At 41.5% G+C, this 20606-nt stretch overlaps 1 protein-coding gene across 2 annotated transcripts in view; it reads right to left on the reverse strand.

Moving 5' to 3' along the window:
- The window catches only part of PRRX1 (paired related homeobox 1), a 73622-nt gene that overhangs the window by 6990 nt on the left and 46026 nt on the right, over positions 1-20606 (reverse strand). For both annotated transcript variants that reach the window (XM_019530816.1, XM_019530817.1), the window contains exon 2: positions 3835-4010. In XM_019530816.1, coding sequence (XP_019386361.1) covers positions 3835-4010 — 176 coding nt within the window. The remainder of the gene's footprint in view (positions 1-3834; positions 4011-20606) is intronic.

Genomic DNA, 20606 nt, shown 5'->3' on the forward strand with positions numbered 1-20606 from the left:
AAGTAGACCATGCCTTGGAATACCATTCTACTCCTGCATAGTCATTGAACTGAAGGGCAGATCCATTCCAGTAAAAGAAAATCTAATGCCAGTGACCAAAAGCTCAAGCAGAACTCAAGCTGCCTGCCCCTCATATGCTGGTGAGGTAATCTGCTTCCTTGTAATTTTCAATTTGATGCAGTATTGTGTCCCCAGCCTCTGGCAAGGATCAGAGCTGCTTATTTGCATGGTGTTTCCAGCCTCAGTAGAGGCTAGAAGCGCTGGCAGTCCCATGAGGAAGCTTCTTTCTGTATATTGCCTTCCCAGTTCTGAAATACCTTGAAGTTTAAATAAAGTGAAGAGGATCCTTGGAACCAATACAGATTATCTGTAGCACAGTGGAAATGTACTAGGTGGCAGATGGCTGACATAAAGGCCAAGTACGGACTTTCAAAACCCCCAAGGCAGAATCGATCTAAATTATGCAGTTTTCTGTAAGCAGTGTAGTTTAGATCAGTAGCAAACAGAACACACGTTCACCCTTCGGTGGGACAGGGGAGCAAATCTTAGGCCAGGTGCTGCCATTTTTAAACTAGGCTATTTGTGCTGAACTTCTGTTCTGTTATGGGTATAGATGGTTTCTGATCACTTATACCAGTAAAAGTACCTGTACCTGGCCAAGCAGCTTTCACTCTCCCAAGAGGGCTCAACATATACCTAAGAGCAGTGCTATGCTCCCCAACAACATAACCGTTCCCAATGAGTCAGTTATCTCTGTAGAAAGGCAAAACTGTCCTGAGACTGCTCAAACATGGCTAAGGCCAAGACAAACCTCCTACCTAGAGCCTCTAAGGTAACCTTCACCACTTACCATCCCCCTCATCATAATCAAGAACCTTGTTCCCTTCCCGCAAAAGCAGCATATGTTTGCCACATTCATTAAATAGCTGTGTAATGTCTCAGCATCCAGTGCATAGCTCATAAAGCTCACTTTGGAGAAGGCTTCTTGACTTGGAAACTTGCCTGTAACATAAATCTGATTACAAAAGTGGACACCATCTCCAAACTCCTAGTGACCTTTTTCTAATGTCTAAAGGCAAATATGGTTTGCAATATGTTTCCTTTACGGAACATTCCACAAAGCTGAGTCGGGAGTGCTCTCCCTGCTATAGGATTCCATCGGCTGGCTAGAAAGCTCTCGCTCTGCCAGGATATTAACTTGCTATTAATTCTCTTGATTTTGGGAGGATAGACTACAAACTTCCTGGGTGAAGAATGTTCAAGAGCATGGAAGTGTATTAGGAGCCTAAGTCTCATTTTCAAAAGTAACTTAGGCTTTAGGAATTAGAGTCCCATTGACTTTCAGTGAGATTTAGGCTCCTCATTGCTAAGGGTATGTTTGCACCATGGTGACTGTTTTCCCATGCAGACATCTCAGCTAAGGCATAGTCTACACTAGTGTTTTGCCAGTATAACAAACTTTAAACAAGTCTGTGAAGACAGAAGACTCCTTTCTGACGTTCACATTACACCACCCCTGCTGAACAGAGAAGAGCTTCTGCTGCCATCCAGCAGTCATCCAATGGTGTGTGTGGACTCTGCAGCCTCTTCTGTTGGCTGTCATGGTCCCTTCAGCAGCTGGTGACTTCCCTGGATGTACTACACACCCTTCAAACATCTGCTGTAGTAGAGCTGCCAAAAGCTCATGAGTACATATATATTCTGACAGCTGAGCAGCAGCAGCTGCTCTCTGCTGCACAAACTTCTGGTGGCAGAGGCAGAAATTGTGGACAAGGTCTGCCTTTAAACTAGCAAACTTGGGGCCTTGTCACACCTTAGGCTGTGAGCTGAACAAATGTTAATAGGCTCAGTGTTGTTTATTTTAGTGGAGCAGTCACACCATAAGGTGAAAAACGGTCTCTGGCTGTCTTTCACTTGCACAGCTGTGACTTGTCACTAGAGGCTTAGGGAGAAGGAGCAGGACTAGGAGCTAGGGGAGGCACCAGATCATTGCTTCTACCAGATGGAGCAAGTGCCACAGCCCCAGAGTGCCTCCCACTGCTGCCCAGACCAACTCACTGCTTGAGCTCTGAGGGGCCTGCTCCTTTATTGCTCCAGAGCCTGCTCTGCTGCACCGCCCCTGCCTGGGTTGCCCGAGCTCCAGAAAGGATCGGGCCCCTCAGAACTCAGGTGCAGCCAGCTGGCCAGCAGTCCAGCTGATGGTGGCATGGGGGGAAAAGCTCTGGAAAAGAAAAAGGATTGGGCCGCCAGGACCTAGGCATCTGTCAGGTGGCTGGAGTACAGCAGAGCTCAGCAGCTGTAGCATGGCAGTCCTAGGCTGGTTCCCACTGACACTGTGCTCTGCCAGGCTGTGCAGGGTCCAGCCACCAGCTCCCTCCACCTGACTCACCCAGCAGCAGCTGTGATTAGTAGGCATTTGAAGTCCCTGAACACCCTGTAGCAGCCAGGCAGCACCAGGTATGGTGCATGGGGCTCAGCACTGCCCGTCCAGGCTGAGGCTGCACAGGGCAGGCAGGGAGGCTGCGTTACTCAGAGCTGCCTCCCAAGCCTGGGAAGTCACATCCCTGTACCTCCTTCCAGGGGCTTCAGGGGCCTCAGGCATCTGCCCATCACAGCCGCTGCTAGGCAAGCTAGATGGGGGGGGAGCCAGAGGCCAGACCCTGCACAGCCTGGATGAGTAGGAGGTCAGCAGGAAGTGGCTTTGGGCTGCCACGTTGCAACTGCCAAGCTCCACACTGTTCCAGACATTTGGCCCCACCAAGGCATGTATCCAGTCCTGGGGCACAGACACTGGTCAGGGGACGCACTGCAGCAGACGGTGGGGCTGGGCACAGGTTCAACCGTGGGTCAGTGAGAGGAGTGAGCACCAGCCTGCTGCCCCACACAGGCACTGCAGTCCAAATGTGATTGGGCATTTGGTGCAGTGAGCCAGTCCAGGAGGCACAGTAGTCACCAAATGCTCCAGGGCTGTAGCATTGGCTTTCCTGTTGCCCAGGCCCACTGCACCCTGGCATCCCTGCCCTAACTCAGGAAGGAACATTGCATCCTGGGATGCTGGAGGACTACAACTTGGGTGTAACAGCTGTGGAGATTGTCCGTACCTTCATGGAACAGGAGTAAAGTTATGCAGATTAGAAATAATCCTGTCTGGGAGTGGCATAACTTTAAACTGAATTATGAGTGCTTTAAGACACTTAGAAGGTTAATGTGCAGCAAATCCAAGGGTTAAGAGCTCCAGAAGCCACTTCAAATTGCCACGTAGCAGGTCCTTGGGTACTGGCTGCAGGGGTGCTGTGGTAGCATGGAGCTTATTGGAGCAGTCTTGTTTGGGTCTTGTAGTTCACTCTGAACTCCATCCTGCTGTGAATATACTAGTAACGGTGCCTAAGCTAACTATATTTAAGCTAGCTAACTCAGGTTTGCCTGTACAAGCCACCAACAAAGCAATGACTACAGAGCAGACATCAACCAAATCTCTTGTGTAAAAGGAACTTCAGCATCTCAGTCATGTCTGACAATTCTGTCCCTTGTATGAGTATAAAAGTGTATGATACACATTTCTTTGTGGACTCAATCTTGATCTGGGGTCTCTGAGGTCTACTGTAGTATCATCATCACCCTACATGATTTCAGTATAACTCTACTACTTTGACCCTATTAAATATAATGGGACTTTTCAAGATTTCTGTCATCTGTGTATTTGAGTCTTAATAACAGGAAGACTTCTACTCTAGTAGTTCATTCAGTTCCTGCATTCCTGCACCTCGCTGACCCAAATTACCTGGGTGAAAGTAGTCTGAGTGAAAACTGAGTTTGGCTGCTGGTGTTCATTACCTGAACTCTGGCTTCAGTGAGGTTGACTCTGCGTGCAAGGTCTTCTCGTACGAAGGCATCAGGGTAATGTGTCCTCTCAAAGACTCTCTCTAATGCCTGAAGTTGGCTGCTATTGAAGGTGGTCCTGTTTCTCCTCTGCTTTCTTTTCTTCTTCTCTTCTGAGTTCAATTGATCATCTAGAATGAAAGATAATTGGAAAAGTGAAGTGCTGGAAGAGCCCTCCAAGAGGAACAGTAGCTGTAGAGGCAAACAAGTGAATTAATTTTAAGATGGAGCTTGACAAGCAGCCTGCGATCACAGGGGCCTGGATTTGATGAGCCTTTCAATCCTAAGTTACTAGCACTGGTACCTTCTTTTTATTGCTACATCTGTCCCTTTTGAAATAAGAGAAAAACATCAACATCCTGACCACTAGGATTAAACTTTAAAACATACAATTTTCATGGATTCATATAGATTTACAGATTCATAGATTTTTGAGGTCAGTGTCTGTGGTGGGAAGGGGGGGGGTGACTGCCCATAGGCAGTGTCTGTAGCGCCTTTTCACAGGGGGTGTACTGCTAAGCTCAGGGGATGTATATGCACCCACATGCACCCCCTACGCATTGCCAATGAACAGTTTCACTGCATTGTAATGGAACTGAAATGACCTATTCCCTCTGCATAATTAGTCTAGAATACTGAACAAATGTCATGGGCCTCAGAGATGATGGTAACTGAACTGTTGTCCTCCAGTTCCTGCCATCATGCAATTGGTGGGGGCAAGACTGGTTTCCATTGCATTGCAATATTTACTTAGACTTAAGTGAACATTTCATCCACAATTTATTGCATTGATCTTGCACTTTCTTACGAATTATCCACAAATGTGTTTGAAATCTTTACCTCTCTGTAGACAATTGAACTTGTATTTGTTTTTCAGTCTTGCTCATTGCTCAATGAGTTAGGCGTGCAAACTAAATTCTGCTAATGCTTTGTCCATTACGGCTGCACAAAGCTTCAACACTGATTTGATTCGGCAGAGATTCGGCCCGATTTGGTGGCCAAATCTCTACATCTGAATCAAATCAGGAGAACCTTTAATCTCTCCAAATCGAATCAGAACCCTCCAAATCAATTCGCAGAGATTCGACAATTCGGACATAGACACAGCTTTAAAGGTTTTTTCTACATACCTCAAGGTACCAGGTGGCTTGTGGATGCTGAGATGGTGGGGAGGATGGAGCATCCCAGGGGAGCACGGGGTGGTCTCCAGCGCGCTCGGCAGCGGACCCAAAAGTGGACCAGAAGCACTTCTGGTCCACTTCTGGGTCCGTCGGGGAATGCATGCCCCCACCCGGGCAACTGGTGCCTCCTAGGTCTGGGGGGGTACCTGGGGTCCCCCCATGGCTGATCACTGAGCCAGGGGGGAGGAGGTCCGCTGCGCTCCTGTTCTATGCTCCATCAGCCCCATGATCTCAGTGTTCACGAGCCATGCCTTGTACCTTGAGATACGTATAAAAAACATTTAAAGCTATGCCTATGGCCAAGTTGCTGATTCTCTCAATCAGCATCGAATCTTCAGATTCCGATTCAGCTGAATCAATTCAGGACAGTGATCCAAATCAATAAATCAAATCACTGTCCTCTGAATTGGGCTCAATCCAAATCCAGTCGAATACAGCCCGCTTCAAACACCTCTATTGTCTATGCCTGCCTGCTACTAGTAGTCATTCATCACAAATCATTGTTTGCCTTATATGAGCTTAAAGTTTGTTTACAGATGGGGATTCTTTAAGAAAACTTCAATTCCAACTCCTGATTGCCTCAATGTGTGGTTATTTTTAATCCTGATTGAATGTTTCATTCCTATTTATCATAGTCCACTTTAAAATCACACCTACCTTAATATGAAGTAAGCACAAGTGTACAAAACTCCAACCCACATGGTTTTGTTTCAGTTAGCCCTGTTTGGAATACCAGAAAGAATGCTTAAAGATCTCACTAGAGATTGCTGCTTCCAGAGATGTAGTGAGAGAAAAGGAACATCCATGTTGCAATGCAAAGATGTAAATACAGCTTGTACAGACAAGCCTGAGCAAGCTTTAAGACTAGCTACCTTGGTACTGATAGTGGCATAGCTGCGGGAGCATGGAGCTGAGCACAGACTGCAGGGTATGCTGTTGTCATTGCCCAAGCTAACTAGTTCGCGCCTAACTCAGGTATGTTTACCTGAGCTGCAGTTGGACCTTTTGTTCACATTAGGCATCTACACACTTAATGTACAGTAGCCTAATAACACTGCACAGTAGTATGCTAAGCAAAAACCATGCCAATATGCTACTGTGCAGTAGGTGTCACTAAAAACCTGTGCGCCAGTGCTACTGAGCAGTGGTAACTCTAGTTACTGTGCATTTAGTTAGAACTTCATTAAGCAAGTACTAAATTGAATGTGCAGTAACTACTGTGCATTAATGAAAGTGTAGATGTGCTCAGTGCAGACATATACAGAGAGTGTTAGTAGGGAATCAGCAGGCTTGGGAAGTTTTTTTTAAACTTTTCCTGTCTTCTTTTGCACCTCAGAGTTTACTATATTTAGCTGCATGCATGAACCTTGGATTTTTAATAAGCTACTTTCCCTTCTGAAAGGGAAAGGGCAAAACAAGATATCATTTGCAGCTAATAGACTTCCAAATCAAAGTTCTCTTGATACATTCAAGGAATGGAAATTGTAGGCTTATGTCTTCACACAGTCCTAGCTACAAAGGTTGAAAAGGATACTTATCAGAGTCATTTAATTGCCTCTGCGCTGGGGCTCTGGCTTGAAGAGTGAGATGTTCTTCAAATATTCTTCCATTTCATTTATAACTACACATGCTATTTTATATATCAAACAAAGGCAATGACTGAATCCACTGGCCTCATTTCATGCTGCACTACCATCTGCTGACAGACAGCCATAGTCAGCTAGCACAGAGCTTTTTATAAAGGTCACTCAAGTGACTTCTTTGATTGTGTTGAATACATTAGCATCAGACTAACTGGTTTCAAGAAACACTGCCTTCATGTCATTATGGATCACAGTCAAACAGTCCTCAGTAATGTGATATATTCTATTAGGCCCCTATGTTGTACTGATTTCCTGAATACAAATCCTCTCACCTGGGAACTGCTTTGTAATTCCTCTATTCCTGGACATCCCCATTTGCTATTGTATATATCTGCCAGGTGCACGGATTGAAGGTACTGGCCTATTTTATATCACATTGGCACACATCAGCTGTTGACTCATTTGGTAGAACTTTGCATGGTCTAACCCACTGTTTCCCTCCAGAGGATAAAAAGAAACAAGGAAACACATCACAAGAGGCAAAGTTGAAAAATACCCAGGATGACATCAATGTGGAAAGACTCAGTCTCTGTTCATTCTGTCTGTCACTTGAGCATATTTGCTAAATATAAATATGCTGAATAAAACCAACCCTTTGAAGTTATAGGCAAGACAAGCCATGGAAATATCAAGCAAAAACCTGAGCTGGTTAACATCCTGCATGGCGGAAGTTCGTCATGGAAAGAGACTCCCACAGTGCAATGGGTACACTTTGAATATCAGCCCTTCAGTTTGCATGGGACATCTGCCTTTCCTCACTAATCACTTGAACTGTAAGCTCCTTGTTTCACTTTGCTAGCACTGGAGACCGCAACATGGCACAGGCTTTGAAGAAATATTGGAATGAAGGCAAACGTCATTGATGTTTACAGTTACCCTAGAGTTGAACAGACCTATCGGAGACTAGTACAGAAAGAATGGAGACATGTTACTTAGCCAAGCAGCTATCCAGTTCCTGTTCAGACCAGTCCTGGATATAAAAGGCATCTTAAGCAAAGATGGAATTTAGTTGTTCCCATTCTCCACTCTACCTGCGACAGTTTGCTCAGCAAACCACCCATCCCTTTGCTCCATTCATTACTTCTTCCTCAACACTTATTCACAGAAACCAGAGACCATCAGCTCTTAGTACCATATCCAGAAATGGCCCCCGAAGCAGGTATAGATTAACTTTACAATTCCTAAGTTTTTCACCAAGTAGAAAGGGTAATACCAAGCTAATGGTGCAATAAGGTACAAAATAATTCCAACCCTGTTGTTCTTGTCAACCACTTTTTTCAGGTCTAATCCAAGCAAGAAAGGTCCTAAATAAAGACACCATAAATCCTTTTCTTCTCATTCCAACACTTAAGGATAAGGCTTGTGTTCACCATGCAATAGAACTGATTCTTCATTCCATTAAAACTCCTTAATTCTTGAAGCCAATTAACATAGGATCACAGAATAGGAATCAAGTCCATAACAGCATTCTCACATTCTGAGGTGGAGTTTTCAGACTTTTCCTAATGGAACTAGATACCCAAATTCAATTAACATTCCAATGGGCACATCTACACGAGATGCTACTGTGTAGTGGTTACTGTGCCTTTATATAGTACTCATATAATCAAGTACTAAATAAATGTGCAGTAATCAAAGTTACTGTGCAGTAGCACCAGCAATCACCTTCTTAGTGTTGCTACTGTGCAGTAGCCTATTAATACTGCTTAATAGCATATTAGCTCTGTTTGTGCTGTGACATGCTACTGTACAGTATTATTCAGCTACTATAGTTAGCATCCTGTGTAGATGCGCCCAAAGGGAATGGAGTACTTCATTCCTTTAGGTATCTATGAAAGTCCCAGCCTAAAGCTTTTGTTGTGCATATAGTGGTATGAAGGATGCTATGAACAAACTGCCATTGTATGAATAATAATGATTTGTACTTTACTTTCAAAGGCAAGTTAGATTTCTACTCAGAAAAAGCATTTAAGAACATGTTTAACTATAAGCATTTGAGTTGTCCCCACTGAAATAAATGGGACTAATGTTTTAAGTGCATTGCTGGATTGAACCTTATAATGTTCATTTATGCAATGGGATAGATCTTCAGATGTCGAAAACCACTTGGATCCGTTGAAATAAACATAGATACACCAATTAGACCAGCTAGGGATATGGTGTAATATACACAAGAATATATCAAATATTGCACTTTAAAAATAATCCTGTTTGTTCTATAGGGATACAACCTAGAGTGACAGTACTCGTCTCCCTCACCCCACCCTAATGTCCCTGGGAAGGGATACAACCCCATGAGAGAAAAGTTTTATTAAGGAAATGAAAACCTAAATTTGTTCTTTTGCCACCTCTTTGCATTGCTTTTTGCTGTCCATCTGGTAACAGTTATTGCACCTGAACTCCTCTGGATCAAGGCCCATCCATTTGGGAACAAAAGCACATTCCACTTAAATTGAAGTGGGGTTTTCAAATTCCAAAAGCTTTACAGCCCCCTCATCTCATCTCCTCCCCATCAGACAGACAATCCCTGGACAGATTCCTTTGCTGTCTAGAAATGCTTGGATACAAACCTGCCCACACTTTTCTTTTTTGCAAGAGAAAGTGTTTGGATATTATTTTTAAACAAGAGTATTGAATATTTAGACTGACATAGGAAGATACTTAGGCGGTTGGAATGCATTAGGAGTAAAAATATGTTTTAGGATTTTTAAAGTATTGAAGAATGCCTACATGTGAAGATAGCCAGTCATCTTGTTCAGGATGAGGTGAGAGAGCTTTTCATTAATAATTGTACAGAGTATAGTGTTTGTGTGTTAATTTACCAGGGGCTTTATTTCAGTGTCTTCAACCATTTATGGGATCATACAAACTGTTTCTTGCCTTCCACCTTGTTTAGACCGCTGAACTTTGCAAAATCGGTGGAGAATGCTATGAGGTCTTACACCAGTAACATAAGGTACCAGTCAGAGGAGAATCTCTCTCAAGGTATGGTCATCTTATGGCAGTTCAGTTTCAGGGGTAGTGGAAATACTTTATGACCAGCTTCTCTGATGTTTTGATTCCCAACATGGTTCCTGGAAGCATTAAAAAGAACTGTGAAAATGGCAATAGTAAGTATTTAGATATTTGTCTTCATTGTTGCTATTTTGTGCCTTACTTGGCTTCCTCTGGATCTAAAGTAAGGGTATGAAGTATGAAGTAATAGTGGACCAGTAGAAAATAAAGAGCAAGACCTACCACCTGTTGGAGTCAACTCATTGGAAGTCTTCATGTTTAATTTTGTGGGCATTGGATCAGGCCCGAAGTAAAAGCCATGGGGTAGAGGCATAGAAACCAAAAAAGAACTCTAGCACAGCACCAATAAAATGATGGACAACTCTCAGAAGGTGCACAGATACAGTTTAGGAAAGCACTCAACAGCGTGGATGCTTGTCTGAGCTACAAGCATCTCATCTCTCAACAGCAGGGGAACAGATTCCTCCTCCGTCTTAGTATTATTTATTTATTTTGTAACATTTCAGCACTTTAAGTTGCAGCCAGAACCTGGACATGCAACTTCTATGTGTGAAAAATAAAGCTGCTTTAAAAATACGATGTCTACTTTTGAAAATATTTGGAATTGTGCTTCAGTTTCAATATAAGTTGCAGGTGAAAATGTAAGCTGACTCTTTGCTCAAGTGTACCAATGGTCATGAAACCCCACTTATAGATAAGAATTGTGTGTTATCGTGGTGCATTTATTACTGATTCAGCTGCTTTGTTCCAATGGCAATGCTACGACAGGTGCTTAGGCAAATGTTCAAAAGGTATTGGTGTACTATTTATCTGTAAAGATCAAGTGTCTGGGGCCCAAGGTGGACTATTTTGTGAAGGCCTGCATAAGGTGTTTGGGAAGCAACCTAAACAGCTCTTTGCCGAGGCACACATGTTATGACTTCCCTCTGAATTGAATCTGAGCTGTTACGAGTTTGGCAGGGATAGCTTCATCTACTGTGCTATGACATCACCACAACATCTGGGACAGCACTGCTGCAAAAATCACGTGTTGCAATGATGGCCCAGAAGGTTCCTGTGCTCTCAGCTTCCAGCAGGGTGAGGACATTGAACACAGGTCCTGTCTCACTGTCCTTCCTGGATGGAATCTGAATCCAAACTTCTCCAGATCTGTTGAACTCCATGGAAAGAAGAAGAATAAAAAAGACCCTGATCCACACATTCTTCATCCTCGTCAATACTCTCAGGTAGAAGCTATCCCTTCTACCTGAGAGTATTTCTCTCCTAGATGAACTAATGGCTTCTTGCATCCTTTGAATACTTCTACTTTCTTCCAAGCTAAATAGGTCAGTATATCAGAGGACCAGCTACCCTACCTCTCAGGCTCTACTCTATGAGGAGCACATCCAACCTTGACCTCTGTACTCAAAAGGTCACAGAATAACTCCCCTATCCTCTCCAAATCTCTGCTGAGCAGTGCTTTTTACCTTCCTTTGAATAATCAGTTTTGACCAGTACTGGAGACAAGATACAGACAAGATACAATTATTGTACAGCACAGCCTTTTTTTTTTGTAATATCAGGGTGCAGTGTCACCTTGATTAGTCATTACTATACTCATTAGACCTGTTTCTCTCATCACTGACTAGTGGAAACATTTCCAATTCATATCAGCATAGAAGAGAAGAGAATCGGGTCTATGGTCTTTTCCTAATTGATGGAAATACAAGTTAGCTGTAAATACAGCTGAGTAAGATTAAAGTCAGTACAACCCCTTACGTAGGCATTCTTAAATTTGCGCATCTCCATCTTAATTCCATTTGTAACTGACTTTGGTAATCTAATTTAAGAGACTTTTAACCTGATTTATAAGTGTCCAGAGTCAACTAGCACCTTGGGGCTCTGAAGCATCTGGGGCTGACCAGTGTCAGAGAAAGAGTACTGGTCTAGATGGAGCTAATCTAATCTGGCCATTCCACTGAAACAGCTGCAATGAGGACTACAGTACTGGAGAATGAAAGAACAAAGGCCAAGAGCTGCAAAATGCCAAAGAACAAGCATCCTTCCTGCCAAAAGCTCAAATTTGCTTGATTCCTCATGAAGTGTAATGAGACACCAATGATTCATAGTTCACACATGAGATGGACCCAAAACATGAGGGTCAATAAAAAGTGACTCTATGCCTGTGCAAAATAGAAATTTACAGGCAACGGTTACATTTCAGTGACTCATGCTAAAGTCACCAATTGGCTAATTCACCTCTGCCATCAACTGGCATTGAATGTGGACATTACTCATTGCCTTACAAGAAGTGTCTGGAGACAGACTCCTAAGGAAAACTAAGGACAACACTGGAGATTACACTCACTGAAAATATGGGTTAATTCAAGGGGCACAAGCCAAAATTTTTCGCATCTGTGGAAGAGATTTAGCCATACAACTCCCAGTAATGTCAATTAGAGCTGTGTGGCCAGTTACCTGTGGCACCTTTGAACATCTCAGCTACAATCTATATTTCCTGCCTACTACACAGTTTTGAATCCTGGAAAATGGTATTTCTTGGTAATGAAAAAAAAAAAATTATTTAGAAAGAACTGGTAAAAAAAATTTTTAAAAAGTGTCACCAATACTTTTTCCTCTATGGGAAATGCTGTTTTTTAAATAAAATAAAAATAGTTTGAAGGCATCCAGGGAGTTTTTTTTGTAAAATTTTTTTTTTAAAATTGCAAAAATAAATGTTATTAATTTACGGAAATTGTTAATGTTTTGGAAAATTTTGGCATTTCATGTTCACATTTACAATTTCTCATTTGGGAATTTTGTTTTGAATTTCTTCCTTTTATTCTAAATGTTTATCCTATTTTAATGACAAGTCAGTGAGGGTAGTATGCCATTATATATTTTTATTACTACTCACATTATAAAATAGTCAAAATATTTTGGTTTAAAAATGTCTAGAATAGCTACTACTTGGCATGGATTGAAGTATCTTATTTCCTCTCTGGATCTTATCTCTCTGGTATGTTGCAATGAAACAGGGTGACATCTAGAACATCTTGATCTAGAAACAGGAACTCTGTTTAGTGTTTTAAAAAATAAAATAAATTTGGTCATAATATAATCCAGCAGTAATTGTATTGTATCTTGTACCCTATTACAGCTGCCATATTATGCAAGTGTAAACATAATAACTAATAAACAAGAAAATCCTATATGACACGAAATAAAAATGCTGAAATACTGAAACAATTCAAAACAAACATTTTTCAAAAGCAAAAGTTTTCAGAAATTACCTTGCTTTGAGAAACTTTAAAAAATATATATGCTTTTACTCCAAATCAGGAGAAAAACCAACAACAGTTTTTAAAATGTCGAGATTCTTCACGAGATGAAATTCCAAATTGTGAACGGCTGTATTAGACACCATGCTGGTGTTATATCCCATTATGATAGGCTATTATAGTGTAGTTACAATTTGAAACTAAACAATATAATTTAATTCAAGGAGGTCAGGAGAATCTCTCTGCTAGAAACATTTACCCACAAAATGTAAGATGCCAGGAAAAAGTGCGTCACATCACTTATATAAGCTGGAACTGAGTAATTCCAAGAAGAAAACAAGAACATTGCAATAAATCCATACACTTACAAATAAAGGATAACTATTAAATGTTGAGTCTGCTTAGAGCCGATACAAACAAAAAACAATAGATACATTCTTAAAACTTCTTTTAGGGAAAAAAAGCAAACTAACTTAAAAAAAAAGTTTCAAGCCAAAAACCCATAAAAAGTGTTTCCAGTTTTGAAAATTCTGATGACAGTTTTATATCTGTCTAGATTTATATTTCTTTGTCTAAGCCGCCCTCCCCAAAAAAGACTCAGGGCAGCTTACAATAAGAAAACATAAAAACAGATAAAATAATGAAGCAATAATAAACCAGTTCCCCGCATCAGAGCGCTCTGAAGGGCTGAACACACAACACTGCTGTTATACATCAGTGTAAAGTATGCTGGAATACAAAGGGGGAAAAAAGACAAGCACCTATTCTGGGATAGGCGCTATTACAGTAAGCTGTTACTAGATGGCAGGGAGCAGGTTAAAAACCTGTTTCCTAGGATAACTAGACACACAACCACTATATTCCTGCAGCTTTTACCCTGGTGTAGTTTCTTCCTGATTCTTCCTGAGGCAACTCCACACGAGCTTCAAATTAGTTATATTAGCGCAGAGGTTAAAATCATCTGTCTACACATTTCAAGGATCAGTTACACTGGTATAAATGTATGCTCTGTCCAAACCCCACGAATGCTCATTTTCATCACTGTTTTATTGGTATTCATCATTTGCGCTTCCTGTCTCATGCACTGCTCTAAGGGACTCTTGTCCTCACCGTCTAAAGAAGCCTAGTTCTCAGTAAATAGCAATCGTAAAAGTTGAAACTGTGACTTTAGGTAGATGTGAGCAAAGGCAGCGAGGTCTTGCTGTCAGATCTGCCCAGGATACTCTTCTGAACAATCCCAGAAGAGTATGGAGACCTGATTTGCAGGCATAAAAAATACCTAAATAAAAGTAAATGGATTCAGCTTATTTGACCCTAGCTCCAGGGGAAAAAAGCATTACAGAGATGCTGGAATTACCCCAAACTAAGCATTACACGTTCAAGCATTTCAGAGGTAAGTTTAGACATAAAAGAAAACCGAACATGTTAAGAAATGCCCAGTTCAGTTACCCATACAAATTTAACTCTGCCCTTCAGTAATGCTGTATTTAAACCAATGATTACAATTAAGACAATTCAATGATTGTGGTCCTACTTTAGAATAAATGGATGTTTGAAAATACAGGTTAATTCTTCTCTTCACATGGGCCCAATATAATTGTCCAAGACTTAGCATTCTTACAACCTGGTTCTTTTTTTTCAAATATACGCTGCATACAAGGCTTCAGTTATATTGTAACTATACAGAAAGTCTGACTCTCCATTGTTAAGACCATTTGGGACAAAGAAAAAGCAAAACAGATGCTATTTTTTAAAGGTCCTAGGTTTTAATTAATAAAACTGAAAGAGATTCTCAGAGACACTTGTAAATTTTCAAACAGTTCATTCCACGTACAAAGAGTGTGGGAGAAGTTTGGAAAAGGTACACATCCAAAGATACTGAATCCTGTGTGTAGAATAAATGTTTGTGCATATTCAACATTAAATAAAAGAGCCGAAGCATTCCTCCATTGTATATCTATCCGATTTTTTAATTAAATTGCTGTTACCAGGTTGACAATGTTTAAGTATATCAAATGCCCCTTCTGCATTATATGAAGCTCTATTTTACAGGCTTTTAATGTAATTTTAAGTAGGCACATACTGAATTTTAGTATGTGCCTATTGATTTCACAGAGACCCACACAAAATAAAGCAGGGTCATTTGCAAATATTCTCATGGTCCTAGTGAAATCCAAGGCAGGGACTGGGTACATCTGAAAACCATACTACTTAGAGCAGTGGTCAGCAACCTTTTAGGGCTACAGGATAGATTTACCCAGTTGAGGTCAGTGGAAGATGGGCAGGTGCCAGGATGCAGCAACTGCTGACAAAGCCCTCTACCAATAAATTGTCCATGGGCTAGATCAAATGACTCTGTGGGCCATAGGTTTCTGACCCCTACTTTTAGTCTTTGTATAACACCTGGCACTGGGAAGAACTCATAGTCCATGATCAGAGATCCTGGATGCTACTGCAGTGCAAATAAATAATAATTGCCTAAATATGAACTAATGGTATGGAGAGATGACAGTTTTACAGCAGTAAAATCAGCATACACTGGTGTAAGAAGTACCAGACAAATGAAGCAAACCCTTAAAGCAAGGTAATTTTGCCTAAGCCAGTAGAGAACTAGTGCTGAAAGTGTCAGGAGTAAAACTAAATGACACCAGTGTAGGTATCATCTGTCAGCATCCACCGCAGGATACCTTGTCTGGTAAGGGCAAAACAGGCTAGAATCTGCTCCAAAGTGCAGCACTAGCTATAGCTACTCACAGCAGCTACTCTGAGATAGTTGCATGTCTGTCTAGTCCTGATCCAGATGTATTTTATAATCATTATGCATAGCCAATATAAAATTACATCCAATTGTATTATATTGTACATCCGATATAAATTACATAGATTTGTCTGTCCAAGGCCTCAGAAGGCTTTCTTTAGACTCCTGGGGCATGTACAGATGAGCTCAGACATGTGGTATATGGTTCAGCAGACCCATGTGTGGTGCTGTACACCACACACAGCGTACATGCAGGCATTCCCCGCACTGCTAATTTGCAATGCTGGGGGGGAGGTTCTGACATTGGGAGATCCTGGTGTTAAAAAACCCACATGCCTTAAAAAAAGCAGGGTAGCGCAGGTGGCGGCAGCGTATGCCACCAGAAACCAAAGCCTGGCTGGCAATACTCTGGCTGCCAGTCAGACTTTATGCTGCCAGATTACCACAGCTGCAGCCCCTGGAGGCCCTCAGGATCCTAGGTAAGGTTGTTGGAGGTAACCCAGGTGCTGGCCCCAGCCTCCCTTACCCCACCCAGGGCAACATGCCATGTGCCAGAGCATGTGTACACAGGTGCTTCCCAGGGGCAAGCAGCAGCGCACATATTGTGCCACTGCTGTTTGTCCCCTGGGAAATGCACTTGTCTGCTTGTGCGGGTGCACTCCTAGGGTTTTGTTGGGGTTTTTTTGAGGGGGGGAGCGGGAAGTTGCAGATTTTTACCCTTCATTTTCCTTGTCACAAATGCACCATCTGTAATACCACAACAGGTTTTCCCACCCACAGTGATTGGATTGCAGGTGATCATGGTTTGGCAGAGAGGTAGGGGGCATGGGAATGAAAATAATGTCATTTTTGTGGGTACGGTAGCCTGTAGCAAGCCCTCAAGGTCAGCAGGCTCCGCTTGCTGTTGGCTTAAGACAACATGGCCTCATCTCATTCTTTTAGATACATTTAACGAGACAAAATGTATCCCAAGGCACCATGTTACATAACTTTCCTCAGAGCCTAACCAACAGTGCATGTGAGTACAGGCTTGTCTGTACCACCGCCACACAGTTTCCAGAAAATATCACCATGTCTACTTGCTCCTGCCCTGCACACACCAACTCCTGAGCACAATGTACAACTGGAGGAATTCTAAGCATATGCCATCACACCTGCATTAAGGTTAGTCATTTTAGGGAAGGCTTCAAAGAAACCATTGTATCAAGTTCTCAAGGAAATGATTATTAGTAGCACGGATTTGGACAAACAAAAAAAATGTAATTGTATAGATTGTCTCATATCAATGATTTGAAGGAATATGGTCCTAGATGTTAATGTCAAAAATGTATTGGGGAGGGGAGGATTACACCTACAACCATCAATTTTGTATAAATCTATTCACTATCATATTGGATCACACAGATAAAGCCGAGTTCTTGTGTAACCATGTTGCTTTTATTCCAAATAGAGTTTTCCAATGGGATTTTGTTCCCTTTCTGCATGCTCTAAAAATTCTTAAGGAACACAGCTTAGTCCTGCTTTTGTCTTGGGTTTTCTACCAGGTCTCAAGGTCATATTGTTCCCATAATATAATAAGTCCTATATGGATTTCATGCGCTCCGAGGCATGATGTGTTATATGTTTGGAATTCCGTGTATGCTTTATACTTCACATTTTACATATTGTAATTTTTATATGCATTACCACACTGATCCTTGGAAAATTAATAAAAAACAAACATGTTTTTAAAAAAAATTTGCCAGTGGCAAATTATGTTCTATGATTTTGTGCTTTGTAACTGATTAGAAAACCAAAACCGCCAGACATTGTTTTCATATTTTCAGTAACGTAAGTATACAAAACCCTACAACAAAGTCAGCATTAACATCCTCAAATACCTACAATGCCAGAAACATTATCCCCTTCCTTATATGGAACATAGAAGCCAGGGGTTGCACCGTCCACCTCACATCCATAAGCAAGATCCTGACCCTACAAAAACTTCCATACATGTCTACCTAACACTCCACTCCACTACTTCAGTACGCAAAAGTCTGGAGTCTGCGCATGTCTTTGTAGCACCTCAGGGCCATTTTTCCAATGTCTGCATTTCCTCCCATCTATTCTCCATACCCACAATCTTATTTCCTGATGTCTCCTGACATACAAAATTAATAGTTGAGTGTAAGCAAGTTTTAGGTCAAACTTTCTATAAACATTTAAGGAGGTGCCTCCCTTTTATATTTTATTTCTCCTGCAAGACATATGACTGTATTCATCATGATTCACTCTCACGTTTCGTTCCAGCCTACTTTTTCTTAACCCTCCAACTATACCTTCCCTTCCTCTCCCACCTTTCTCTCTCTTTCCCCACAACTTATTTTTATGCAAAGTCTTGTAAGATCGATAAGTAGATGTCAAATTCCTTCTTAACCAGAGTGAGTGATCAGCCTGAAGATTATAAACCAAACTAATACTAGGGCTGAGATTGTTTTTACCTGTTAAAAATGCCAAATGCATTCCCAACTTTTCTTGGTTTACTGGAATTGCCATAATGGATAAGAAAAATATATAATCTAATCCAGTATCCTATTTCCAATAGTATACAGTACAGACAGGCTCAAAAGAAGGGGCAAGAACCCATGAAGGCAGCAATTAGTGAACAGATTGTTTCCAATGGCATCAGGAAAACATTCTTTCTTGTGTTTCTGTTAGAGTTGCTGCCCTTTCAGCTTTAGCTACTGGCCTCTTCTTGTCTTATATATGTAATTTCCTTGGATTGAGCAATGTTAGAAGGAAATTTTGACTCACATACTATTAGGTAAGAATCACAAAACCAGTTGCACACACTTTTAAAGTCACATGACATGTCACATAAAACATTTAAGACACATTGCTGGAAACAGAAATTGGCAGAGAAACACCAAATATTGAAACAGGACCTTTGGTATAAACTGCAGGTTGAATTTGTGTGTCTCAACATGGGGAAAAAACTACCACTCCTAGGTCCTAGTGCATCAACTTCCCTAGATCTCACACTTCAATGGAAAAACCAAAATAAAAGGGAAAGCTTCATGGAACATCCAGGATCACTGTAAGACAGGATGGACGCTTGGCATACCTTGCTGGCCCAGCACAGCTGGTTCTAAGTTGCTCCCTTGACAAAAATCAGCAGAAGATAAAAGGCCATTTTTAGCTGACTTGACTCTTCAGCAAACTCACTGAAGTAAACAGGTTGCATGCAACGTGTAAGAAGGCAGGATTTAGCCTGCCAACCTTAGATTAGACTCATAAAAAGGAGACTGTGTGGAGGCATTTGTTAACATCATTCCTTTCTGACAAAATGCAAGGCTTTGATGATAGTGATTCAGGATCCTCCCCTCCATCCTGGAACTGTATCATGGGTCTGTAAGTATCCCATAGATGGAAGGAGTCCTTTGATGCAAATACTGCAGAAGACTTCTACACGACCGCTTGCAAATCCTGACACTAGGGAGGTGGTATCACAGCATTCAGTGCTGCAGAGACTTCAGGCAGCAGCGCAGCTCACAAGTGAGATTCATCTAACCTACACTAAGGGCTTGCCTAGTCCCCAGGGCATCCCAGGATTCAGTGGAAGACCAGCTTAAAACCACCTCAGGTGCCATTCCCCTGGACTGTGGATTCTATAATGCATGGGATTTCACCCATTGTTGAAGTATTGACTAAAGGCCAGAATGCTTGAGGTGCTTTTCTGCTATGTGTCTTCTAGCTTCTCTCACAACAGTCCACTCTGTGAAGGCAAATGCATGTGACTATTTGTTTTTATTTCTATTAAAAAAGCAGCAAAGTACAAGTGAGCTCACCTGGGAAATAAGGGAACATTAAGGAAAATGTTGTATAAAACCATTTTAAAAACCTAAGTTCGCAAGGAGAACTCTACATATATTGCAAACCAACCATTTGTGCACTTCTAATGGCCTCTTCCAAATTCAGAGGCAGCCACAATACTCTACAAAATTACCCAGAACTCCCAATAGCCTGCACTGGAAAACATTTACTCAATCTTATTTGATTCATGAATGTCTTTGCTTGTTTAGGTCCCAAAGTGGCCTCACTCCACTGCTGCAAAGTGTCATTATCATATAGTCTCATCCTAACTGTATCTGGAAATTCACTTTGACATGTTTTTTTCTATTCACAGGCCATGTGAACGCATAGACAATGGCCTTTGTGATACAAATGCCAGCTGGCCTTGCCAGTAAACAAGAACATTATTTTCAATAGATATTTCATCTGTTTATAATTTAAATACACAGACCTCAAAAAGCTCAAGAATGTCAGCCTCCAGCTCACCTTATTTGCCAGCTCTTGTTACCAAGGACTGGATCAATTGTGCTGCCATTTACAGTACTAAGAGGATGTTACAGGAAAAATATGAGATACAAAAGAATGTGAGAACATAAAGATCAGGTCTCTGAAGGTGACATTTTCTTCTCATTAACATCCAAAAACAAATGTATTTTAACCAAATCAGACCCATTTCCCCAAGTAATGTATGAATTGTGTTGGAACTGTTAGCAGATTTTCATTTGGAAATCCAGATCCTAACCACTAATGCATTTTATGGGTCCCTCCTGATTGGGACTGGAAAAAATGATGGCATACAAAATCCAGTAACAACAGAACCTGAGCCTGGTTATTAGCTTCCCGGCCACATACCTCTTCCAAGACCAGAGCATCCAGACAGTCAATGCATTCCACAGAAGCAAAATATTTTTATCCAGCTCTACTAGCGTCTAGATAGAATCAGTGGGATTCGAGAGTTTAGATCTATTTAAAAAAACCCAACAATAAAAAGTTTCTCATTCCTTTAACTGAAAGGTAAGGTCAAAAATCCTCCTGACCC

The sequence above is a fragment of the Crocodylus porosus genome, unplaced genomic scaffold (assembly GCF_001723895.1).
Source record: "Crocodylus porosus isolate Cpor-Errol unplaced genomic scaffold, CroPor_comp1, whole genome shotgun sequence".
Classification (NCBI taxonomy): Eukaryota; Metazoa; Chordata; order Crocodylia; family Crocodylidae; genus Crocodylus; species Crocodylus porosus.